This window comes from Pundamilia nyererei, unplaced genomic scaffold (assembly GCF_000239375.1).
Source record: "Pundamilia nyererei isolate P.nyererei 1_Seehausen unplaced genomic scaffold, PunNye1.0 scaffold00275, whole genome shotgun sequence".
In the NCBI taxonomy this organism is placed as follows: Eukaryota; Metazoa; Chordata; class Actinopteri; order Cichliformes; family Cichlidae; genus Pundamilia; species Pundamilia nyererei.
Window position 1 is genome coordinate 609,337 of NW_005187676.1, and position 26,889 is coordinate 636,225.

Sequence of the window (26,889 nt, forward strand, 5' to 3'; positions counted from 1 at the left end):
CCATGTAATTAGGGCTGCTAGCCGCTGAGTTGCAGATTCTTTTCCGTGGAAGATGGGAAGTTTTTCTCTGAACCTCCCCCCACCTCCTCTGTGTCTTAACGTTTTCATACAGCTGACCAAAGGAGCTGACTCTTTGTAGTGTTACAGTGTGGGAGGACGTGGTGCAGACCACAGAGGGACTTAACAGACAAAAAAAAAAAAGAAGTGGTGTAAGAAATTTCAGCAAGGTGACTCTAAGTTCACACACATCCTCACACCTGGATCATAAAAGACTCCCGACTGCACCGGCAGTGAGAAATGGAGCTCCTCATTCTTTCTCTTGACTCACTGTCTTTTCACATGGATGTCTTTTCTCCTCAACAGCCTCTCCCTCTCGACTCCTCCCAGCCTCCCCCTCCCCTCTTCCTCTCCTCCCTGTGTTGTTTTGGTTTTGTGGAAATGAGAACCAGATGTTGCTTATTGTGCAGAAGTCAGCGATGGATGGATGGAGGGAGGGAAGGAGAGAAGGCAAGAGGAGGCTTGGAGGGGGGGTGTTAGGTGAGGTTACAGGGGCTACAGGATAAAGGAAAAGGTGGGCGCTTGAAGGATGAGACAGATGTGGTTATATTTGAGGATTAGCTGACAGACCTCTGTAGCTTCAGCCGGAGACCAGACATGAGGAGGGTAGATACTTCCTGGGGGTGCAAAAGGTTGGGGGGAGGGGGGTTAGTTTGTGGAGGGTCTGATTCAGCAACTTTGTCCCAGAGACCGCTTCCTGACCTGGGTGAAGTGGGGGTGTGGGGCCGTTTTAGTAGCATGTTTGTCAAAATTACACAGTCTGAGTATCCTGAATGTACACGACAGAGAGCTGGCCCCGCAGGCTGCAATTATCCTTGTTTGCTGCTAGTTGGTCAGTTAACCACGCGGCTTCCGTGGTATAACTTGTTTGTCCTTCATGCTACAGAAGCATCGGCATAAATAATCTTCAGCGCTTTATGGGAATTGTTGGTGACAAATCTGAGGTTGGGCTGAAGCTGGAGGAGTGAAACATTAAATCAGGACATGTACTTAAAATAAATGACAGCATGTCAGTGTAAAAACAAAACTCATCTGGAATCAAAGAGGGAAAGAAATAGTAAAATTATCAACAGAATACTCGCTTGTTCTTGCCAAAGTGACTACATTCATTCTGTTTTTGAGTTGTGGCTTTGTAGAAATACAGCCAGGTTTACTAAGAGAAAAGGATGCAAGGCTTTCTAATATTGTTACCTGGTAGAGCACAAGTGAAATGAGGTGTGAAAAACATTTTTCAAACCTTTAATCCAAATAATAGATCCCGATTCTATAATTAATTATTAAAATGTTCCTGATATAAGTGATTAAAAAAATTCAGACACCTATATAGAAAAAAATAGTCCCTTTGACCACCTGCTGAAGTTCAAACTGAACATCGAAATGAGGAAGAAAATTGATTTGTGACTTTGAAAGTGTATGATTGTTGGTTCACACACAACCATCTCTTTACAGAGACAAAACATCCAGTGAGCCGCAGGTGAAAGTCGTCAACGCCGAAGAAGAATGACCAGCGTGCTTTGAGCTTACAGGAAGGAAAAGTTACTCAAATAAACACTTGTTACAAACCAAGGTACGCAGAAGAGCATCTCTGAATGCACAGCATGTTGAACCTTGAAGAAGCAGGGCTACAGCAGCAGAACCACACTGCTTCAGCCACGAACAGGAAACGGAGGCTACAATTTAAACAGACTCATCAAAACTGAACAACAGACAAACAGACAAATGGAATGAAAAGCTCCACCCTGCCTTATATCAACAGTTCAGACTGCTGGTGTTGTAGGGTTGGAGATATTTTCTTGGCACACTTTGGGCCTCCCAATACCAACTGACCATTGTTTAGACACCACCGCCTGCCTGAGTATTGTTGCTGACCATGTCCATCCCTTTATGACCACAATGGACCCATTTTCTGATGGATGCTTCAAACAATTGACCTTTTTATAACCCATAACCAGTCAAACATCTCTTGACTTTAATGGGGTTTAAATAGTTGGCTATTCAACCTTTTAAGACAATTTTGTGAAGATCATTACTTGCTCAGCACACGCCAGTAACGTCCTAGATTTTCTGTGTAATAACATGGTTTTATTTTTTAACTATGCCAACAAGTATATATAAAAAAATAAACAATCCAATTAAAGGAAGTTTGTTCCCATGCTACAGTATTGTTTGACCTGTTTGTGGTGTTGACCGCTATGATGCATGTTGACTGAAAACGACGCAGTGCTGTCGTACACTGTTATAGGTGCAAAAATGCAAACAAAGAGTCATTTTAGCCCTCAGCTGGGTGGTTGCTAGGCAACACGCTAACATTGTCTTTTGTAATGTGTAATTTGGCTTTTGCAGACAAAACTGAGACTGTCATGAAGTTAAAATCACAGAATGCATTCATGAGACATAACATAACAACTTTGACATGACACACCATGTCATAACCCTCAAACTGGCTTCTTAAACATGACAATGACCTGCACAGTCACCAGACCTCAGTCCAGTAGAGCAGATTTGGGATATGGAGGAAAGCTTTGATTGCAAATTTTAAATTCCGATCAGTTTATCTGCTTTTCTTTGGCTGGGCACAGATATGGTTTGAGTGAGCGAGTTTCTGTCCACCACTGAAAACCAGCAGAACGAGAAAAAGGAGAGACAAAGAAGTGGTACTGAAGTTTTAGAGTAGAAGTCATAATGTAGGTCACCCAAACAAAGTCCCAGGTTGAATTGCAAGCAGCTGTCCTGGCCACTTCCTGCCTGGCATGGAGAAGGAGTGCTGAGCCCGATGGTTGGTCTTGCCCCGCCCAGCCACACTGTATGAGCTCAGCATTAAAATGGCTGACAGACAGAGACAGAGAGAAAAGGGAGGAGAAAGAAGAATGGAAGCCAACATGGCTGCCAGAGGTTTCATGTGCATCCTTCTCTGTGACCGGACACAACTTTGAGCAGATGCTTGGCAGTCAATTCTGCAGCAGCTCCAAACAGACATCCAAACTGGTTCACAAAACAAAGGGAACAGAGTGAAAGAATGTGCTGCTTGTCACAGTTTGTTTCCTTTATTGCATTTTCAATCCCTGCAACTTACCAGCAACATCTTTCTCATACATTAAACACAACTGTGTCCTCTGAGTGTCTGCCCATCAGGATGGCATCACCTCAAAAACACAACTGATTCCCAGGCTAAAATATAGAGCTGTCTGGGAGCACCACCACAGTTTCCCTAGAACTGCACAGGACATATGCAGTATCATTTAAAAGGAGCACAGGGAGAAGACACTGTTAATCTGACACTCTTTAAAGTAACTGAAGCCACATAACTACTTGCAGTATGCAGTGGTTCTTAACCTGGAGTTTTAGATCCCCACAATAATTCAAAGGAGCTCTGACGAGACTAACAGGAGGAAAAACCAGAAAAATGTCTGCTACACAAAATGTGGCCTTGTTTCACTGTTGTGAATTCTTATTTAATAGGTTTAATTGTGAACTGCTGGTGAGATTTTCTGCTGTAGTGTTTGAAGTTTTGGATTTCTGCTTTTAATTTCCTGATTATTCTACAGTGAGTCCTTGTTTTATTACCCAGTCTCTGTTTACTTTATGGCTGTTTTTGTGATGGGCTTTGCTCTATGTGTTTACTGATGTTTTGGTGTTAGGGTCAGTAACCGTAGTCATCATTTCTGTCTCAGTCTGTCTATGGATCAACCCTTTGTTTTCTTTATCATGTGTTATATCTGCGCCTCCTTTGGTTTTTCCCTGTCTTACTTTGAAGGGCTGTTTTCTTTGGTGTCCTGGGTCAGTTTTGCTTCCTGTCTGTCCATCCTGATTGCCTGATTTTTGTTGCTCGTTGCTAACTGTTTTCACCTGTGTTCAATCTTCTGCGCAAATTTCCATTCTCATATTTTTCTTTCATTTGGTCGGTCTTTCCAGTTTATTTAGTCTTTGTTCTTGCTTTGTCTCCATACCTTGGATTTCCCCCCTTCCCCTATGGTTTTGGACTTCATTTTGGCCTTTGGTTTACTTTAAGGTTTGTTTAATCTCCGTAGACTTGGGTTTCAACCATTAAAGCAACACAATTGACTTTTTTTTATAACCCATAACCAGTCAAATATCTCTTGACTTTAATGGGGTTTAAATAGTTGGCTATTCAACCTTTCAAGACAATTTTTTGAAGATCATTACCTGCTCAGCACACGGCGGTAACGTCCTAGATTTTCTATGTAATAACTTGGTTTTATTTTTTAACTATGCCAACAAGTATATATATAAAAAAAATGAACAATCCAATTAAAGGAAGTTTGTTCCCATGCTACAGTATTGTTTGACCTGTTTGTGGTGTTGACCGCTATGATGCATGTTGACTTAAAACGACGCAGTGCTGTCGTACACTGTTATAGGTGCAAAAATGCAAACAAAGAGTCATTTTAGCCCTCAGCTGGGTGGTTGCTAGGCAACACGCTAACATTGTCTTTTGTAATGTGTAATTTGGCTTTTGCAGACAAAACTGAGACTGTCATGAAGTTAAAATCACAGAATGCATTCATGAGACGTTGTAGTTGTATGAAAGCAAAAAGGAAAAAAGAGGTAATTTTAGCCCACTGGTAGGTAGTTGCTAAACAACATGATGAACTCATAATGTCTGATATAGATAAGGACCTTGAGGGGCCTAGGAGGTACCTGTGTGCCACTTTTAGCAGCTCAACTCTTAATCGTGTAGGAGGAGTTTGCGGACAAAGAAACAAACAGACAGACAGAGCTTTTGTGTTTTATAGCAAGATAAATGAAAAATCAAAATGCAGCTGCTTTCCCGAAGTTAACTTGCTTCTGTTATTGCATCTGTATAAGACACATTAGAAACTTTAGGATGAGTGCACGGGTAACTGAAGCCTAATGTTTTGTCTGCTGGAACAGGAAGCATTCCCACACAGCATCTACAAATCCTTCACTGTTCGAACAGAGCAGCAGCTGGATAAGTCGACAGAGTGCGGGAGAGAAGTCCACTGAGACAAATGGAAAGAGCAGGTGACAGAGAGTTTAGCCAGAGGAGGAGGAAAAAGGTCGAGCAGATGTGCAGAGAAAAAAAGTGGAAACTGAGGGGTTAGTCAGGTTACTTCTGTCAGGTTTACTCCTGAAAGTGAAGCAGAGGGTCTCATTCAGTAACACACAACCTTTGCATGACAACAGGTGAGTTAATGAATTTGAGAAGAGTAGAAACAGAGAACCAGTGTGTGAAAAACTACACACACCTCATGCTTCAGTTGCTTGTAGATCCACCAATAACAGTGATGACTTAAATACGTTTTTTGTGTATTTTGATCCAGAATTCTGATCCAGTTACAGTTTACAGTGTTGCTTCTGTTCATTGAAATTTGCAGTCATTTATGCAGAGCTCTCTTAAATTCCCCCCTCAGGATTTCAATCAAGCTGCGGTTTGAACTTTAATCGGGCCATCGCAACACTTTCATTCTTTCTTTTTTCAGCCATTCTCTTGTTAATATGCCTGTGCTTGGGATTCCTGTGATCACCGACCCAGTTTGGGCAAATATGGCCTCATGTTCGACTCTTTGCAAACAGAGAAGTTTGTGGTTGACTCAGTGACTGCAAGGTGGCCAGGTCCCATGGCTCCATCATGCCTCTACCACTGCGCTGACAGTTGGTATGAGGTGTTTGTGCTGATATAGCATTTTAAAGAGGGTATACTTTCCTTTTACCGTGACTGTAGGTACCACATTTATGCAGAAATGTACTTCAGGGTGGGCCACTACTCTGTAACGTCCCTGCTGAATGGGCATTGCTGTCTATCAAACTTTACCCCCACCTCTTTCATTATGCTCTTTTTGTTTAGAGTTTTGTTTACAGAACATTTAACAGATTAAAGACCCAAATTTCCCCTCCTGATATGCTGGCGTGCAAAACTGAGGTTTATAATCACGAGTTTGCATGAAACCTGAGCCCAGAGTGTTGCTGCATAAATGCTGGATGTGTAAATAAACATTGTTTTTTCCCTAACAAGTTTACAACATGCAGTGATTTGTCAGTGTTGTGATGACAGCTTCTTTCTCCAGAAAACAATGACCCCAAAAGAGAAGAAATGCAGCTTTAAGAAGCCAACGATAGCTCGCCTTAACAAGGAAGTGGTGCATTACATGGACTATATTGCTCTTTTTACTGTCTTTTGTTTTCCTTAAAAACAACATTAAGCTAGTTATCAAATTACAATCTAAAATAGATAAGGCCTGAACAAAATCTGCATTCATAAAGAACAAAATGGACAAACAGGGCCGCAGATAGAAGTGCTGAAAACTAAAAGTAAAACAGGCGAGGTCAGAGTCGCTTAAATATTCTCCTTAAGTTTGTGGTTAATCCATCATTATTGTTATTTACCATTTGCTGTTGTGTGGATGTGAAGGGTTAAACCAGAGAGGAAAAAAAGGGTAAGGGGGGGGAGGAAGAAAGAGCAAAAACAGACCAGAGATACTTGTGGTAAGAAGAGGAGGGGTGGTTCGAGTCTGCAGCCTCATAAAAAGAACCATTTTGCAGCGGGTGAGGAAATAAGAGGAATTAAGGGACGGGGAGGAGGCTGCTTGCAAAAAAAATGCTTTTGGAGAGGAACTTGCAAAGGGAATCATATCCCCAAACCTATGAGATAATTTCTGGCCATCCCTTCCCTCTTCTCAGCTGACTTACTCGCTTCTTTTTCTTGTTTTTCTTTCTGTAAAACGGTTTTTATTTGTGTGTATAATGGCATGTTTTAAGAGAAACGTTACCTTTAAATGTGAACACACACACACACACACACACACACACACACACACACACACACACACACACACACACACACACACACACACAAAGAGGTGCAGCATCCACACACACGCATGTGCAGGCTGCAGCCGATGTTTCAAGAATACCAGATGCTCGGCTGGAAAGCGTTTCTCTGAAAAATGTGACCGTTCCATCATTTTTTCCAGCTCGTTCCTCGACACATGACTGCCGACTTCGGGTCCAAATCAACCAGCGGTGTAACTGTATCCAGACGGCTCCTCTGCAGCCCTCCAGCAGCTGCACCAGGCTCTCCTGCAGCAGGCTCAAACCTGGTGAAAGCCCTTTATCAATTCAAACGTGACACATGACCTTTGACACATATCTCTCTCTGTTTTTTCTCTTTTTTCCCCATCTTTGTTTTCGTGCCGCTCTGCTTATTAACCCTTTCTCCTCTGAAGGCCCAGCACTGCGCTGTGTTTTCTCTGCTTCTGAAGGTTGCAGAGAACACTTACTGTAGGTCGAGGTGCTCACGGCTAGAGCTTATATGGATACTTACAACAGATTTTAGATTGTTGTGCACAACGGAAATCAGACAGCTTTTTTCACTTTCTTTAAGGCTGTGCATGAAAACACAGAAACACTGCAGTAAGAGCGTAATCACCTCAGCTCAGTTCTGATGACTGTTTTTGTCCCACACAAGAGCATATAATGAAACGAAACACAAAAACCCCTCCTGAATGGAAAAAAAAGGAGGAGAAAACCACAGATGTTGATCTGGAGACAGCAGAAGTTGAAACTGAAGGCAGCAGGAATGATGTAACCCTCCCAAACAACCAGTTTTGTCTATAAGAAAGACAAATTTAGTAGGAGACATGGCAGTGAAATAATATGGCATCAGCTGGCACACATTTTGATTGCTGTTGTCAAACCTTGTTTACTGACGTACCTCTAAAGCCGGGCCAGATGGACAGGATGTCAAACTCCCTTTGCAAAGGGGGCCAAATAGAGTTCAGCTCGATCTTAACTATTGTCTTATAACCTATAAAAACAGAGTGGTCCCCTTTCATTCAGTGTAAAATGTAACTATGAATTTAATCAATGCCATGTTTTTAGAAAAAGAATCGCAATATCAGTAATGTGTTACTGAGAGTGTCGCATTGGGCTTACGCTTTGAGTAATGCCCTTTTTTTTTTTACCAACCAATAGTAAAATAAATAAATGTTATTCAGTAAAAAACAATAAAAAACACAAGGTTCCATTTTCTGTCATTTAAGAGTTTATTTAGTTTACTTTGGTATATTATGGCAGGTCATGCGTCTCTTTGTCAGTTAAATATTCAGTATTTTCACGTTTTCCAAAGCCTTCCCGTGGGCTTGATTATACTGTGGGTGAAGCATTTTCTAGCACTGTGGTCATATGTTTGACACACCTGACTTCACCAAGCCCACCTGGTGATGCTCAGATGTGGACTTACCATCAGTGATCACATTCAGCTACCACTAAATGAAGCAGATCTCATTCATCTGGTGTGACAAGCCAACAATGTCTCTTGTTTAACTGCACTGTAGGCCTGAAATTTCAACCTCTGACGCTGATCATTTACATCTTTTCATTCATAATTTTCACCAGATTCTTAAACTGTAAACTAGCATCTGCTGAGCTTATTAGTTTAACCGTACTGTTTGATAACAATTTCATCTCTTTAATGCAACAGATCATTTTTTGTCATTAACTTCCTTTATTTATATTTTGACTGTTTCTACTAAATCACATCTCTGAGTAACTTCACAGCTCAGATGTCTTCAGATCCACTCAGTGCTTCAGTTTTTGACCCTACTTTACCTTTTACTCGAATGGCTAGTAGCTACACGCTTGGCATTTACTGTAAACTTTAATTTTTCCGGTATCACTATTAAGACTGTGTATAAGTGTGGCGTGCAGAATGGGGAAATGTAGAAAAGAGTTTAATTCCACTCGATCCGATGAAATATAAACGTGAACAGGCAGGAAAAAAAGTATTTGTTCAATTTTATTGATAAAATCATCATTATAAATATAATTACCATTATCATTGTTATGAATTAAATCAATTTATCTTTAGATTTGACTGGTGTAAAAAAAAAAAAATCAAGCACCATTCGCATTAATAAATAGAGTTGCTTGTGCCAACATCTGGGTTATTTTGGGTATTACAATAAAAAAATATCCCATATCTCACATTCACCCCCCTGATCTGAACTAATTCTTCTCACACTGGATGTAAACTGGGATTCATTTCCATCATTGTCACGTTATGCCTCTGTCCAGCAGGACTCCAAATGACAATGCGCAAAAACAAAGAAAACCAAAAGTATTCAAACTTTTCCAAGAGAACAATAATAACAATAATCATACTTATAATAACAAGAATTTCCATGAAAACAATCATAATTAAAAATTGCACCACGTTGTAGCTCTGCTCGTATTTAACATTACTGTACTTCAAAAAAAAAAAAGAAAAAAAAAAAGAGACAAAGCATCACATTTAAAAACATAATCTTTACCATCTGACTGCTTGCACTGAGTTTGGTTTGCAAGTTTGAGTGTAAGACAAAATCCTTCGTGTTCATGTTTCGGTTTTTAGACTCGGTGTGAAGCCTGAATTACAAACCCACGTGTGTGCATGTTTAAGCCTGCATCAATCAAAGCTAACACTGTGCACAAGAAATGTGCTTTTACATAGAGAGCCACTACATACAGTTACAGGGAGTATCGACTGCATCAAGTACCTTTCATTAACAAATAGGAACATTCACCCCCATAAACATCAATTTTAGATTTAAAAAAGCTCAGTTATTGTAAACGTTGCGAAACAGAATTAGTACTTTGTGTCATTTGTGTTAGAAAATATTGAAATCTTGGATTTATTCTCAGTGCTGTGGATGCTTTAAATCACTATTATGTACTGAGGTCATAGTTCCCTTGTAGCCTTGTTATTGGTTAAAAAAGAAAAGAAAAAAACGAAACACTGATTTAAGAGGAAAATGTCATGTTGAAACTTTAAATCTCCCCCCTCAAAAAAGTCCCAACACTGTTACCAGAGACAAATTTCGTGGTAAAAGTCAAACAGAAACACAGTTTTCAGAATTATAAGTGAGTCAGACAGCAGTTCAGGTGGAGTCGTCCAGTTAAGGGAAAGGATGGGATGAGATGGGGGACAGAAGGGAGAGGTGGGAGGTTAAGCTGCTGATGAGGATGAGTCTTTGTATATCTCCCTCCTCTGTGTGAGACTGCGGGTATTTTCTTAATCTCTCAACACACAACAGTACACGTAAATAGTTAACATACAAATATACATTTTCCTGATTTCAGTTTCAAGGGCCTTTATTGTTTTGTTTTCCCCTTTTTATGGCACTTACAAACCACCCAAAAAAACTTTAAAAAATGTCCCCCTCCTGTCTCTCATTTCTTCAGGTTTTTCTCCAGTTTCTCTCTTCTTCTTCTTCCTCTCGATTTCCATCCTCGCTCGGCCCTCGCTCCGTCTCTTTCTGTCCCTCTGCGGCAGTCTGTCAGCTACCTGCTGCTCTGTCTACACCTTGTCCAGCAGGGATCTCTTGCAGTAGAGGAGGCGTCGGGGCGTGCCGTACTTCCTGAAGAACAAAAGCGCTCCCAGGGTGATCACAACCAGCACCAGAAGGAGGACGGGGATCACAACGGCCAGGGGATTGGCCCAGCTCTCCGAATCCGACTCTTTGCGACCCTTCTTGGGGTCCTCGTTCTCGCAGCCCATCCAGTCTTTGAGCACGGACTTGGGGTAGCCGGACTCCACCTTCAAGTACTGGTTGTTAAACTTCCAGTACTTGTTGGCTTTGTAGAAATAGGTGTAAGCTGTGGAAACAGGGTCCGAAATGGTCACAGAAATTCTTTAAGTGTCAACAATGGAGCTGCAATCTAATAATTTTCATTCTTAAACTAATTCTGAAACTATTGTTGTTTCAGAAATCTAACCAGTGCATCTGAGATCTCAAAAAGAAAGCAGCAAATTAAAAAACCCTTACATCCATCTTCACTCATGATGGTTGCTTTGACGTTATCTGGTGCACCGGTCCACTTGCTGATGGGCTTCGGGTAATCTTTGTCCACTCTGCGAGTCTTCTCGTTGAAACGGTAATATCTGCAAATGACGGAAACATTAAAGACAAGAAAAAAACGGCCTCGGGTGGGCACCTCGAGCAACAGAGGCAGAGCAGAGGACTTAAACTCGAAATCATATTATAGGCAGTAGTCCTACATCGGGCTTTAAAGGGTTGCTCCATCTCTTTACAAGTGGGATTTTTTTTAAAAATATGGCCTCAAGACGTGCAGATTGGTGGCCAATTAAAGGAAAAACTTGAGCCCTCGAGGCAATGACGAAACATGTGTGGTTCTTCCAGGATTTCAAAAGCCCCGTCCACGAGGCATGAATGATCACTCACTGGTTTGAGCAAAAACATGACAGTGCTGTGAATCATATGTTAACGCCTTTTAAGCATCTCGACCCAGTTAAACATGTGTGGAAGATTTTGGACTGGCATATAAAAACAGTGCTCACCATCAAACACAGGGAGTATCTTTAGAGAGGACTGTGCTCCATCCCTGCAGCAGAGTTCAGGGACTCAGAGGTCAACGCTTTGCTGTTCACACAGACGTCAGCGGCCCAACACATTACTGAGACGCTTCATGGTGACTTTTTCCCCCCTTTAATTAGCAAACTGTTTGTATTCTATCATAAAACCAATGTTAGGTCTGGAATTTGATCTTTTAAGATGTCTCGGAGCTTTGATGCAAGTCAGCCCTCACATATTTCCTCTATGTTGTTATTAAAAAACAAAACCTACTGTTACTGCTGGGGTAAAAATCAATTCTCATGCCCATCTGCAACTGTGTGTATGTTAGACAGCATGAGAGTAGCAGTACTTATTTTTAACAAGTTCACAGATGAGCTCGCAAAGTGTTACAAAAGCACAAGGTAAAACGTTAAATTTTACTGAAGCTGGTTAAATTACACTTCCTTGATAGCTATACATTAAGGTATATTTTCCTTAATGATTGATTATTTTAATAAATAAAACTTTGATTTGACATATTTCTGTTGGATTTTACTCTGTTGGATTCATGTTTATGAAAGCAAATAATTTTTTTTAAGTGTACAAATACTGTTTTATGGGGCTTCACAGTAAAACCCATTTCATGAGGATATAACAAGAATTAAAAGTATAAAACGATTTTTTTAATCAATCTAACACCTAACATTACATGCAGATTTGAAAAGAGGTTTGGTATGATATAAAAAGTTAAAAATACCTTAACAGATAAGGTTGCATATATTGTGAGAAAGGTTTCTTCTCATTTAGGAAACAAAATAAAACAAATGGGGAATAAAAAGGAAAACTCACTGAGAGTCTTTGAAGAAGTACGTCTGTCCTGTTGGCGTGTAGAAGAGAGCGGCGTCGATCTTATCTTCGGGCACACCGGCTCCCAGTTCCCTCAGGCTCTTTGGAGAGTCCTTGTCCATAGTGGACTCACTGAAAACCCAGTATCTGCTACCTGGAAGTTAAAAAGAACAAAGATTGAAAACAGACCATTTCGGTCAGATTAGAGTGTAGAACACATGCAACAGCTGCAGCGATGCAGTCATCATAAATCTGATTCTTCACTGATCCCATATGGAACCTACCCTTGAAGAAGACAAATTTTCCATCATCTCTCTCGTAAGCGGCATTGATGTTTGATGGTAGGCCTTTCCAGAAGTGGCTTATGAGCATCGGGTAGCCAGGCAGCACCTTGTGGTTGCGCAGACGCCAAAACCACTTGTCCTGAAAAGATACACGGGAACCGATCGACCCATTAAACAACCAAATCATTAATAATTAAAACTTCTGAGATTACCCAAATGTACCACTGAACTGGATATTATATATAAAGCTATTTGTATATATAAGAGCTATTTCTTATATTGCGTAACTTTGTGATGTAGTGTATTATTTAATTTAGTTTACATAGTTACTATTATTACATTTTGTAACCTTAGGGATAAATAAAATATTCTAATTCCGATTCCTCTACAATCTGTAGTCAAGATTCCCAATATTTCTAACATCGATTAAAACGTTGATTTTTCAGAGTTAGCCCTGATTGTGCATTTTTATCTGCTGGGTTATGTTATTGAAAACACAGCACTGCCCCCAACTCAAAGAAACCGTCTTTTGTACCTTAAATACAAACTTTTCCCCTCTGAGGACAGCGATGGTGTCAAAGTGTCCATCACAGACATCAGGGCCGTGGTCTGGCTTGTCGGGATTGGAGGGTTTAGTGGGACGAGGAGGAGGAGGAGGAGCCCCAGACTTTGATCCTATGATCAGAGAGAGAAGTGAAACATCCTTAATTTGCAGGACCGCAAAAAAAAATGAAATCTATTTTTAATTATGCTTAGAACTTCTTTTTGCTTTGCTACATATTGCAGTATTTAAAATGATGATTTATTGCACTTACTCAATATTGGTCTTAAATTTAACTAAAAAAAGAACAATGCTGACACAGTGAAAGAAGGTTTTGTTATTTAGACATATTTTTTCAAGGACATTGTTTTAATTGTTAGGTTTTACTTAGCATCGTATTGTGTAGATAATTCAGGGGGAGAGCCACGCAGTCTCGTAATCTTTGAGTTCAGGTGTTGCCAGTCCCATCGGCACAGGTGTATACAAACAGCCATATAGTCTACTTTACAAATTTTTATAAATGAATGGGTTTTTCTAAAGAGCTCAATGAATTTGAGAATGGTGCTGTAGCAGGATGCTACTTTTACAACAAGTTAGTTTGTGAAGTTCCTTCACTCCTAGATATACCACCATCAGCTGTAAGTGGTTTTATTGCAAAGTGGAAGTTTCATGAATCACAGCAATGAATCCATAAAGTGGAAGACCACATAAAGTCACAGAACGGGCTCAGTGAAAAACACCCTGCAGACTCCATAAGTGCAGAGTTCAGGGCTCCTCTGGCATTAACATCAGCACACCAACTGTGCACTGGGAGCTTCATGGCATGATTTTTCCATAGTTCAGCAGCTCCCGTAGGTGCAACGTGTAGGCGGCCCAATTATTTGTCCATAAAGGGTAGTTTATGGATTAAGCTTGCTAGCATTAGCTAATTAAGAAGAACTCTAACTTTACATATAAATATGGTACCTTTTGCCTCTAAAAGCAGATTTTAAAAACTCCAGTTTACAAAACAGACAAGTGATGTCAAGATAACTGTTTACTTTTTTACTTATAGGCCATGGGACCGATGGGGTTTCTTTGTAAAAAAGTGACCCAGTAGCCTCAAAGAGGGGAGTCTCATAAAGTATTAGTGTCACCAAAAAAGTTGGTTCATTAATAAATAAATGCCTGCTTCTTCTACTAAACCAACGCACCATAAATTGCCTGGATTCCTCTGCGGTCATCATCAGGGAGCTGGAAGTTTTCGGTGTCAAACCATTGATAGAAGGGGGCCATGATGGCAGCGGGGTCGTTGGAGTGCTCTAGACCCAGAGCGTGACCAAGCTCGTGGACAGCGACCAGGAAAACATCGTTACCTTCAAAGAGAAGATCAGAATGTTGCCAAAAGCTCTGTTCAAAGTCCTGAAACTATCGTTTTCATGATTTCAAACAATCTACAATACACAAAGTTTGTCTTGTCCTCTTCTTCTCAACCTTTCACCCACTTCTCTTCTTTCTCTTACCTCCCTGATCGACTGTCCCAGTGGTCCAAGGTTCAGCAAGGTCAAAGTGCGTGTCCCCACCAATGGCTGGACCGGGGAAGTAAGCGTGAGCTAGGAAACCGCCCTCGCCGTCAAACGGTGTGCTGTCGCCGTGGAATCCCTCTGCAAAGGAGAGCATGATGTCTGCGTACTTATCAGGTGAGCCTCTGATCTGACTGAAGGGGATCTCTCTGAAGGTGAGCGGGATGGCGCTCTCCCACACCTTGAAGGCCTTTCGAATGGCGTCGAACGTGGCGCGTTGGCCCACTTTAGGGGTATAGTTCTCTATGCTGGAGAAGCAAAGAGAAATGAATCAGCTTACGTCAATAATAACAATTTGTGATTAGCATTAGTCACTGTGTTTTCTTGAGCTAGAACCCAGTACACTTCATATTTCCAGAATAAATCAGATTCTATATGCAAGTTGTAAAGTAAAACCAAATCACTGAATAGTGTGGTGAATTCTGACCTGAAGGTCACCTCAGACTTGTCCCACTTCAGACCCTGCACAGCATATCTCTTTCTCCTCAGGTTGCTCTTCAGCACTGGTCCAAACTTGTCAGGAACGCCACATCGCGGCCGTTTCATCGCCCTGGAAACACAAAGGTAACACTTTCAGTTTTAATCCAGAAAGTATGTGGACTCCTCTGAAGAACTTGTAGTTATTAAGTCTTTAATAATGGCAGTTTTAGCATCTCACACAGCCGCTTCTATCCAAAAGTGTATAAAGAATGTGACAGTCCGCTATTCACCTGTAATAATCTGAGGCCAAGCTGTTATCTTTAATGTAAACCAGGACTCACTCTATTGTGTTGGTGTCTATAGAGCCAGTGACGGTCAGTCCGTAAAAACTCTGCATGGCGGATATCGCTTTAATGATGGTGTCTGGTGAGCGGATGGCTTGGGCTCTCACATCACCTGGAGGCAGGTAGCCATACTGCTGCAGCCAAGCCTGATGGAGAGACGGAGAGAAATAAATGTTGAATAAGACCTTTAATACACAAATCATTTTCTGACTAGCTGGACTAAGCTAAACACTGATGCTTTACTGAAAAGAAGAACTGTCTTGTATGTATTTAGTTTTAGAAATTCAGTACTATTAACATGAGCATTTTCATTCAAAGTGGTGTAATTTTGTCATCAAGAAACACGTAACATTTAGGTACAAATGAGACATGTCAGTTATGGAAGTTGCCCATAGTTTGCATGGAAGATATTAATTGGCAGACAACTGTAAAAAGTGTAAACTGGAAACAAAGACAATAAAAGTTGTATCTTTTCAGTGGTAAAATACTGGTACTGGTTGGCAAGTAGTTGGCAAGTGTTTGCAGACAACTCAGCATCTTTGATACAAATGGCAAATGTGGCAGTCACACCCAGCGACATCTAGCAACTATTCCCCAACTACGGAGGGAAAACACGTTTCCCTCGTGACCACGTGTTGCTGTGGGGGTTGGCGACTGCTAGTTTTTTGGCCTAAGTGACAGAGACCTTGATTGGTAATTTACTTTGTGATTTTTGAGTCACACAAATGCATGTTTTTCAAATTTTTTGATGAAATAAGTAACTGAAACATAAAGAAAACACAAATTGTAAAACAGACAATAAGATGGATTAACATATTTCTATAATGCAAGAAAGTTTGTGGGCACGCTGCTTTAGAAACACCAAAACATCCTTTATTACTGCAGTATTTTCATCTAAGAAGAAAAGTCACACTCCCACTACGCGTAAACCTTAGATATCTACTGATGCGTGAGTGTAGAGTAAGTGCGGAGTGTGCTCGAATAGGCATGCTCACAAAAAGGAAAACTTCAAGCTTGTAAAAAAAATTAATTTATTTGCTAAAATAATATTGTTGCTATAGGAGACTTTTATTTTCTATTGGGCATATAATTGCTGTTGAAATCTTTCTGTTTTACTTTCTCTCTGAGTTAATCAGACGGGCCAAAAACAACAGTAAAACCACCTGAAAACATCAAAAAACATCTTAGTCAACAGAAAAGAAGGGACTGGCCTCCCGTATGAGCCTGTGGGTGTTTGTCTACTTCAAGTCAATTTTCAGAGCTTGTTTGGACCTGCTTCTCTTAGTTCAGCTGTACATCACACATTATATGGCAGATAATGGGTGTGTGTGGGTGTATGAGTGGGTTTTTGTGTGCCATGCTGTCTTGCTTAACCTCCCTCTTCAGCAGCCAACACACGCTGAGGTAACTCAGCATGCTAAATTTATTGTCTTTTCTTCATGTGACTGTGACATTACCCAGTTTATGGTTTCTTTAAAGCTAACATCAAACCCTCAAATGTCCCCTTGATTTCTGCTGGACTTGTAACGGGAAACTTTGTTGTGGGGTCATAAGGAGGCATGAGAGAGGAATTGAAAGCCAAATAAAACACTGATGTCATCTTTGTCACAATGACCCAGAACTCTGTCTAGACGATCGCTGCCAAATACAGCTGTCACGAGGCATGAAAAAAAAAACACCTTCAGGAACATTTGGGCTCCTCAAAGCTTTAACTTTAAGATCCCTTTGCCACTGTCTGTGTCTATTGTCCTCCTCGCTGTCTGCCTATCTGTGCTCTTGCCAACCGAAACCACCACTGTTTATCTTTACACACTAAAGGTCGGTCTTTTCTTTCCACTGCTGGTGGTCAAAAACTGGGCCACTGTAATGGAGAAGTTTGACAATGGGGGAAAGGTGAGAAAAGTCAGATGCCACTTTCGATGGCACTCCTACTTGCTAGGAGATAAAAAAGTCAAAGAGCTAATAGGTAGTAGCTGACAGTAAGTAGTTGTTTACCCATTTGTAGATAGAAGCTAAACTAAATAAAAAGCTGAGCTGAGCAACCTTTACACTGGTTTAAGGTACTTCCTGAACGCTGCCTTGAATTTAGATGTAAATGAATGTTAATAAATTAACATGGTACATAGGTTGCCTGCTCAACCAGGTGAGCTAAAGGTTCACAGCCATGTATAGCACACACGATATGGTAGACAGTGGGTGTGTTTGTTTGTATGAGTGGGTTTGTGCCACAAAAGATAGATGTATTAATCCTTTTATGGCAGTAATCTGTGCTTCTCGCTTTCTAAAAACTCCTCTGCGTAGATCTCTGCATGACACAGAAACAACGTCAACATACATCCGTTCACATTTTAGTCTATGCCATCATGGACCACAAACTATTTTGATCAGGGAAATGAGGTCAAGGTTTTAACCATGTTTGGCTATAAATAGACAGCCTAATATGCATAATATGAGTCAACATATAAAGGTCAAAATGTCTAACAAATGGTTGAAACAGCTAGCTAAACAAATAGCTAAATTGTTAGCCAATACAGAAAGTGCTAAAAACTGCTCTCAAGTACCCTGGCGCATTTAAAACTGTATGGTTAAATAAATAAAAATGCTAATAAACATACTTGACCTTATGAATAAAAAATGAATTTTAACTAAAAATAAATTGCAATTGCAAGCTAAAAATATGACAATAGAAAACAAAAACGCTAACAAGGATAAACGGTTGAAATAGCTAGCTAAAAAAATCTGGATAAGCAGTTTAAAGTTGTCACTATACATAGCGGCTGTTGTTTTATCACTATGTTCTGTTAATACTGTGATGACAGCAAACATCACAGCTGGTGTTGATAAAAGGTTCTTAAGTCAGTTTCATGACATTTTAAAAAGGCTGTAGCTTTACATTTGACTATCAGATACTGGAGTTGTAGCTAACTCATCATCTCCTGACTCCCTTGTTGAAGCTAAATGCATCTTCAAGTGTGTGTTTCCAATTATGTATGTGCACACACAGAGTTAAAACAAATTCTTATCCCCACCACAAATTAAGCCAGTGGAATTACCCCAAATTCTTTCGTTAGCGTCATCTAAACCTCAGATATCTCTCTTGTTCCACCATATGTCCTGGTTTTCTCTTCAAGCCTGCCTCCAGCAAGTGAAGGGCAAACCATGGATGGAAAAGGAGCAACTGGGCAACAACTGGGCCATCCACAGCCTGTGCACACACAGCTACTGTTAGTCATGTGGTGGGCAGAGAGGCCAGAGAACAAGGTTCACTTATGTTAACCCGCAGAGCGACGACTTATCCCCCTTCTCCCTATCTTTGCATATTCAGTCGGATTATTTAAACATCTAGTAAATGTATTTTATCCTCTGACTCTCTAACACTAACCAACCAAATTTACTTTCTCTGCCTCTCCACTAAATACAACTAGTGTGCCCTGTGGCTCCAGTGCGGTGAAGCGTCTGCTTCTATAAAAACACTCTCTGCTCCACTGCATGAAAGTCTCTCCCACACTGTGAGGACCTCCACTTCTCTCCTCTAGTCCCAAACTACTCCACACACCGCCACCACCTCCGGTCGGAGCGCCAGGTATCCCAGCATGTACCTCGCCTCTGTGGAACTCCCTTACAGCCACCATCAAAGCTTCTATTTATTAAGATTTGTACATGGCTGGTATTGTTGACCTGTGGGTAGCCAATTACCTGGCTACACAGCCATGTGTGGTCAAAGTACTGCTGGTGGTGGTTGGTAAACACACCTTTGAGCCCGTGTAGTGACGTGTGATCTGAACATATAATGCACAGAAACACAACTGATGCAACGTAGTGGAAAAGTTGGCAAAGCTGCACGATGTAGCTCCACTCTGTCGCTTTATTGATAATTAATCATAGATTGATTCAGTTGCCTAAAATGCAGTTGTTCCAGCTCCCATGGTGTTTTTGCTCTTCTTCTGTGTCATTTACATATCTGCTGGGCTTAGACTGATGAGGCAAACATTTCACTTTGGGGTCTGGCAGAACTGACGTGACATTTTTCACTATTTTTTTCTCCATTAAAGAGAGAGGACAAAGTATCCCAACAAATATGGTTGTGATAAGAAGCCAAATACTGAACCGTAGACAGATGGATGTTGATGTTGTTTCTCAGTACAACAGATCAACGGGTCAGACTGTTTCTTAAAAAGAGAAAAATGCAGATCAAATGATGGCAAAGTAGGAATTAAATGCATTTGTCGTCGTTTTTAAACAACTAGAAATAATGGGGTTAGTACACAGGCAAGTAAATAAAATCAAGAACACGTTTAAGGCGCTTAGGAGTTTGTTTATCTGAAATGATTTAATGGTACAATTAGCTCAGTAAGTCTAGGCCCAAAAAAGTGAAGGTATCAGTTTGACTCATTATTCTTAATTTTTTAAAAGAAAACTTTTCCTATTTTCTATATTCCAAGTGTCCAGGTGAACTAGTTTTCAACCATGACTAGATTATGATTTGGTTATTCAGCACTGAAATGTTTGCTGGGGCATTGGTGGCGTCTGGTCACAGAAGAGTTGAAGAAAAACGCAGAAAGAACAAACTGCAACATTTAAGTTTGAATCTGGATCATTGGCTTTGGCAGATGTTCTCTCAATGATATCCTGTAATTCCAACAATCTGCAGATTAAAGATAGAATTAAAATGCTCAGCAGCAGTTTTACCCTTCACTGTAAATTAGATGGCAACGTATTAAGCTCGAAGCAAGTCCCTGAAATTGAGGAAACATACTTTTAAAGCTCATAGCTGCTTTTTCTTCTTCAAAAACTCTCGAGTGCTGTTGGGAGTGTGTTTTTGATCGTTATCCTGCTGGAATATTCTTTTTCTGCCAAGCTTGTGGAGCCTGGCAGTCACCTTTTGCACTCATGCAGCCCCGTATCCCAGCACCTTAAACTCCCTGCTCCCTGCTCTTTATATGCACATTTCCGTATAAACATTTTTGGCACCAACTAAAGAAGTTTTTGCTTTGATCATTGTTAAAATCAGGCTTCATTTCCTCACGTCATAAAATACACTTTTGTTCATCGAAAGGCCAGAAGTACCAGAAAAATGTCCAGACTTCTGTGAACCAAGGTATTACAGACTCATTGCCTGGACTTTCTGCAGATCAATCGGGCTTCCAGACGCCCATTTTAAAGCAGAAAAAACCCCTGATTGTGAGGATGGAGTTATCTTGGCGTCATCTTATCAAAGGAGACTATTCATCGGGCTTCTTTTCACAATCTTTAGAAAAGTCTCACAGTTTTGTACCCAAAAGCATGCAAGGTTATTTTTCTGGGATGCAGCACACAGAGATGGACCTATGTGATATACTTTGCAATGCCTGAGCTGTCACAGCAACCCATCCCATTCCCTTTCCATTGGAAACATCTGTGCTGAGACAGGATGCTCTTATCTTTCAGAGCTCAAACTGCAAATACTGGCACTGTGGCTATCGCCTGGTCACCACTGCTGCTTTTTTTTGTTGGTCAGAAATCTTCTTCCTTTATACATTCCCGCTTTTTTGAAGCCAAAAATTAGATTTTTCTTTGTCATTTCTTTGTAAAGTCTTCCCCACATGGAGCCAAAATGCTGCCACGCAGACACAGCGGCACACTGGAACTCAAAGGTGCGGTAAGTTTTGCTTCTGTGATCACAGATTCTCTTTCTCATTCTACTTTTAGGCCTATATTCTTCAATTTAAATACCATTACTGACAACAGGAACTTTTCCACTTATCAACACAAGATCTCTATTATGTCTGAACATAGAGTTGCCCATCACAGGCCATGTGGGTGCACTCTCATGAGACTGGAGGTGCGCACACATACGTAAAGCCAACCACAACTTCCTCAAGATGTCATGAACTAGAGTTAAGAAAAAAATTCCAGGAGAATTTATAGTTCTTGAGGTCAAAAACAAAGCGATGAAGACACTTCCTCTTCAGAGGAAGAAGCATCATATGGGATTTTTTTTTCTATTTGTGCAATAAAAAATAGACAACAATAACAAGAAGGACAATGGTGTGAGTTTCACGGACATATTTATATTATAAACGATGCTAAATCACGCTCTTCTGTCCACTGCACTGCTGCTAAAACACTAAACGCTGCCTCTTTGACTTTTTTGATGAAGACTAAATTTTCCTGTCTTTAAAATCTCAGCAGGAATGAGTGAAGAAAACAGACTGACCAGAGCAATGAGGGCAGCAGAAGATGATTTAAAGTGCAGAGTTACTTACATTAAAGAGGGAAAGGTAAAAGCATTAAGGACAGAGAGTGGGCACAGACACAGAGAGTGAGAGGTTAGGAGTATGGTTGAATTTAAAGTTGAGGGACTGAGTCAGTTGTTCCTCTCGCCGTGTGCCAACGGAAAAAACTGAGAATTCTGCTCATGAGCGGCTGAACCTCTCATTGCTTCAATTCTTGGCGTCTCTGACCCAGTTAGCACTCACACCAGCGCCGTGCAAAGTTTTGTCTGCTTTCATGTGTCTTCCTGGTCAAACAGGTCATAAAATGCACTCACCGGAGGTTTTGGTTATGGTGAAACACTATTATACTGATGCCCGACAGCTTTATAGAAATATTTACTGAACTGTCTCTACACTCTGCACCACAGCACAGTTCTACTAAAGTTCTCTTTCTTATTTTCAGAGGGAACATATTAGACTGTTTATTGGATTTTTGTTACAACTGTGTGGACAAAAGTATTGGGAGACACCTCTGAATCTTTACATTCAGGTGTATTAAATCAAACATCTAGCCACACAGTCTGCTTTTGCAATAATCTGTGGAAGAATGAATCGTTCTGAGTCCGAGTGTGGCGTTGTAACGGGACGCCACCTTTGCAACAAGTCAGCTTTTGAAACTTCTTCTCTCCAAGATATTCAACAGAGGCTGATTATCAATGAATTATTGCAAAGTGGAAGCATTTAGGAACCACAACAACTCACAGTGCGTAAAAGTCACAGGCACTCTGCTTACTCAGTAACTGCAGAGCTCCAAAGCTCCTCTGGCATTAACATCAGCACATAGACTGTGCACCAGGAGCTTCATGGCCGAAGCTGCAGCTCCTGCAGGTGTGACGTGTAGGTGTTTAATTTAATGTAAAAATGAAGGTTTTGTTCCAAAGCATTCGTAAAATGGCTGTTTAAAAATCGTTAATATGTCAAATAGTACTGCACATCTGGCCTTCAATCAGCTGTACACCTGAGACCAAAACCAGTAAGAGTGCAGTTTTAAACTGCATCTATTTTAAGTTAAAAATAGCTTAAATTGAAGCCTCCATTAGTGTCACAGTTAACTATTTTCTCTTTGATGTCCATATTCTTAGCCCAGTCAGCACAGATAGCCCCTCAGCTCTCTCTTGAAGTCCATCAGTTTCTCATTAGGCCTGGTGCAGCTGATTATTTTGACATCTCTTAGGTGACAGCTGCGGCCTGTCAAAGCAGCACGCAGCAGATCTCAAGCAAGGGCTTCCCTTTGATGCTACATCAACAGCGGCTCCAGTCAAGATAAAGGGAATTGAACCCAGATGTGTTTTGACCAGATCTGTACAAGCCCGCTGCTAGGATCATAAGACATGCGTCTCCAGATGGCAACAGGAAATCTCCAGATTTTTTTTTTTAAAGTCAAGAATCCTGTTTAAGAGTCTGTTGTTTTCATTGCTGCCCACTTCCTCTGCTCACGGCGTCTAACTAAGCATTTTATTTAAGTCAAGAATCCATAGAGAAGGCAGAAAAAAGGGGGAGAATGAAAACAGATGGTGGAAGGAAAACTGGGTACTTCAGAAGAAGTGATTTAATTTTCAGAGCATAGGGGGAAGTCTTACTTCTCTGTTAGCCGGGCTTCTCTTTTCACTCAGTTTGGATAAATTGGGATTAGTTTGTCAGAACGACGTTAACAAGTTGAGCAACACTGATAAACCACAAAATTCCCGTAAACTCAGTATGAGTTACTCCGCCCACCCTCCCCAAAAAAAGGATCTTCAGCCACTTCAAGTAAACACTGATGTCACTCACTTGTTATTTTGTCTTTGCTGCTCTGGTTTTTCCACACTTGTTATTTTGTCTTTTGCATCTCATATCTTTCCAGCAGCAGTTTATTCTACTTTCTCCACACAGATGAGTCTCCGGTTTGATCACAGGTTTCATATACAGATCTTAGGTGATGTAATCCTCAACCTATAATTAAAACTTATCCTTCTTCTCCATCAGGGCTGACTGTTGTGTCTGACAGTAAAACTGTGTGCACAGCCTCCATCGCCAGACGTGACAGCCGCAATTCACCCGATCGTGTTTCTTTTTGCACTGAGGGTTATTGATACATCGCTACGTTGGTGTTTTCTAGCTGTGAGAGGCGACGCTGAAGTACACAGCCGTGTTTTCTCACTTTGTTTACAGACATTCATCACCGTGTTCGCCACGGGACAGCAGCCTGCGGCGTCCTATAAACTGTCTGACTTTGAGTTATCCACCTTGTCTGGCTTGACTCACACGCCAGCAACTTGTGGTCAGTGACTAAGGTCCTCCTTCGTGCTTCTCGTCTCCGCACAGAGCTGCAAAACACTCTCGTAAATTGAAATGACTTCTTTTGCACAATTGGGATGACTCAAATTTCACATTAAAATCTTTAAATGGTGCATCCTGTCCGTTATAGGAAGTGGATGGTAGACTGCAGCGTGCCTGAATGTCACGGGACATTGCACCATAAATGGTCACATAAATGTACTTTTGACTGATGATGTTATGGTAAACTGGAACTTTTAGTAGGTATGTTGTGCATAAATGGACTGAGACTACAACCACCCACGGTGCTTGAACTCAATTATTTTGGAGATCTGATGGCAGAATAAATTCTTCAGAAGAAAGCTGCACTCTTCCTTAGTATTTCCAGGCTGCTGACACCTCTGTGCAACATGTCCGGCCTCACCAGCTTCCCATCTGTGCTGCCTGTGCAGGCAAATGAAAACCATTAACCCCCTCCCCCTTAGTACCGCCACAGTACCCCCCCCCCCTTTTTTTTTTTTTCTCAGAACAAAGCAGCTCAGCTGAGATTTCCACACTGTACACAGCCACTGCACGGCTGGGTCTCTGCCACTTACTGCTGAAAGCTTTTGACTCATGGCTTCTTTCCCGCTGGATGGAAAAATAAAGGTTGGGAAGTTCTTGGAAAAAAATGTCAGGCTGTTTGAAGAGGAGAAAATAAACATGAACTGTGGCGGCTTTTAGTGAAAAAAAACCAACTAAAAATTATAAAGTTATAGGGAGTAAAGGTCATTGGAGTGTCACAGTAATAGATTACTATACAGTTATTAGTAATACGTGCTTTAAGCACATGGAAACCTCAACTCTTCAAAAAAGTGAGCAAACACAGACAGAGTTTCACGAGTACTGTGGGAGGAAAACACACCTGAAAATGCAGACACGCTGCAGCTCGTATTGCACATGCAGAAATGAACGTGTAGCCTCTATAAATGTGCACTGCATAAAGTAAATGCACCTCCAATTCACTTACCTCGGCTTTTAGTACGTCTGCGATGACGGAGGTAAGACCGAAGCAGCAGAGACCGCAGGCCAGGGCGAGGACCCGGAGTATCATTGTGATATCTGGAGATTATCTCGGAGATTTCAGGAAGCTTTCACTCTACACAAATCCGTCCTGATTAGGGAGGACAAAAAAAAAACTCCAAAACAAAATCGACTGATGCTACTCCGCGTTGTAAAACGTGGCACAAAAACTTTGTCGTATCCGCATGGACACTTTCAGGGCAGTCAGCAACTTTTACGCACAGAAACGATCGCAGCAGAGTCGGAGCCGAAACAACAACAAAAAGCAAAAGGCTGAAAAGGGAAAGAGAGATGCTGCAACCTAAAGCCTCGCAGTCTGACTCCCTTTCCCCTATAGCAGGACTACCTGTGGCGTGTGTGGACGTGGAGAGAGCGAGCAACAGAGAAAGGGAAGAGGGGGGGGGGGGGGGGCTCATTTTCTTCAAGGTCCTCCTCCAGTAAAAAAACGTCACGCTTCGCTAGGAAGTTCAATTACTACACTACTACACTTTTATTTATTTATTTGTAATTAAGGGAGTGATTACGAAAATAAAAGCTCCATAACTGAAAACACTGAGGTCGCACTCCTGATGCTTTTTCAGTATCAGTATGAAGCAGAAATGTTAATTTCTGTATTTGGAAGCTGAAGATTTGGGCACCGGCTGAAGTTAACATGTGCAGAAATGTCTGTCAGTGTCCCGAGTGAACACAAGGACAGCATGACGGTCTGGGTTTAGGGAGAAGAGTTAGGCCACGTTTCACGTTGTGTTAAGATTTCCACCTAAAAGTCCCTGCAAGTTCAAAACAGGTAAAAAACAAAAAAAGGCTACACATGCAATGATTTTAGGGTCTCCTTTACATTTAGACTGTTACTGAGTGTGACTGAAGGCAAGATAGTCAGGCAACATTTCCTTCAGATAAGTTAGAAGGACTGGGAGCAAGACTTTTTTTTCTCCCTCTCATAACTTGCATAGTTTCCAAACATTTTGAGGAGAGAAAAAAAAAGTCTTAATATTGGACCTCCTCCTTTTTTCTTTGTGCTCCTCTGTGCCAGACAAGAGGAGAAAATGCTGTGAGAGTGGGCTTGTGTGCTGTGGGGCTCTGGGTTTTAGTTTCACAGCAGTGGTTGTATGATCTCATAATTCACAATACTTAAAAAGACTGTTTAAAACAAAATTGCCAGTTTATGATTTTGTTGAGCGTGATGAATGCATGTGTCCTGTATGTTGTTTGGGGCCCTGTGTCCTCATTAAATCACCAGCTGTGGGTGAAAGTGTGCAAAACAATGTTTCAAATTTGATGCAAGAAAATTTTAAACTAGCTCAGTGCTGTGAATGAAGTTGTCAAGCTTATGCTCTACACATAAACTGTTATGCTTTAGAAGATTGGAAATCACTGCAGCCGTGCAACAGCAGAGTTAAAAGTTAAAAAGTTAAAATAGAGTGAAGTCAGTCAGTTGAGTGGAGTGAAGAAAAAGAAAAGGACTCTGAGGGATTAAAGACAGCGTGTTTATTTTCAGTGAAGCAAATAACAAGACTGACAATAGAAGGAAAGTAAGTTGGTGGGTCCAGGACTCTAGTGCGAACAAGCCCACAGATGAATCCATCAGAGGAAAACTCTCAGTAACTCACTCAGACACAGCTGGGATCCCTGTGCAGAAATGAGATACAGGTGAGGAGAAGACAAAAACCAGAGCGTGTGAAAAGTACTGAAGAAGGAGCCAACTTCACTTCACTGTTTCCAGTTCAACTATCAGGCATCGACTGAAAGATCTCCTCAGTCTTAAATAGCAGACAGCACTTACCGATAAGTGAGTTCATTATCTCCAGGTATGCTGGAAAGGCAGGAGAAAGTAACCCGCCCTGCAAGAGAAGGTGTGTTTAACTCCCACACACACACACACACACACACACACACACACACACACACACACACACACACACACACACACACACACACACACACAAGTTAA

General features: G+C 41.1%; 1 protein-coding gene across 1 annotated transcript; it reads right to left on the minus strand.

Moving 5' to 3' along the window:
* Window positions 1-8,820: 8,820 nt before the first annotated feature.
* On the minus strand, window positions 8,821-25,316 carry mmp14a (matrix metallopeptidase 14a (membrane-inserted)). The gene is made up of 10 exons (XM_005750486.2): window positions 24,886-25,316; window positions 15,364-15,512; window positions 15,030-15,152; window positions 14,543-14,850; window positions 14,234-14,395; window positions 13,035-13,174; window positions 12,500-12,638; window positions 12,219-12,369; window positions 10,842-10,957; window positions 8,821-10,671 (listed from the first exon to the last, which is right to left on the minus strand). Exons 1-10 carry the CDS (start codon window positions 24,967-24,969, stop codon window positions 10,373-10,375), a joined length of 1,671 nt encoding a protein of 556 aa, XP_005750543.1. The 5' UTR covers window positions 24,970-25,316; the 3' UTR covers window positions 8,821-10,372.
* Between the last annotated feature and the right edge of the window lie 1,573 nt (window positions 25,317-26,889).

Coding starts and splice junctions, on each gene's coding strand:
- mmp14a (XM_005750486.2), bottom strand. CDS start 24,969: ATGATACTCCGGGTCCTCGCCCTGGCCTGCGGTCTCTGCTGCTTCGGT. Junction 14,396..14,542: donor TGGGACAGTCGATCAGGGAG/GTAAGAGAAAGA, acceptor TTCTCTTTGAAG/GTAACGATGTTTTCCTGGTC. Junction 10,672..10,841: donor CATCATGAGTGAAGATGGAT/GTAAGGGTTTTT, acceptor CTGTTTCCACAG/CTTACACCTATTTCTACAAA.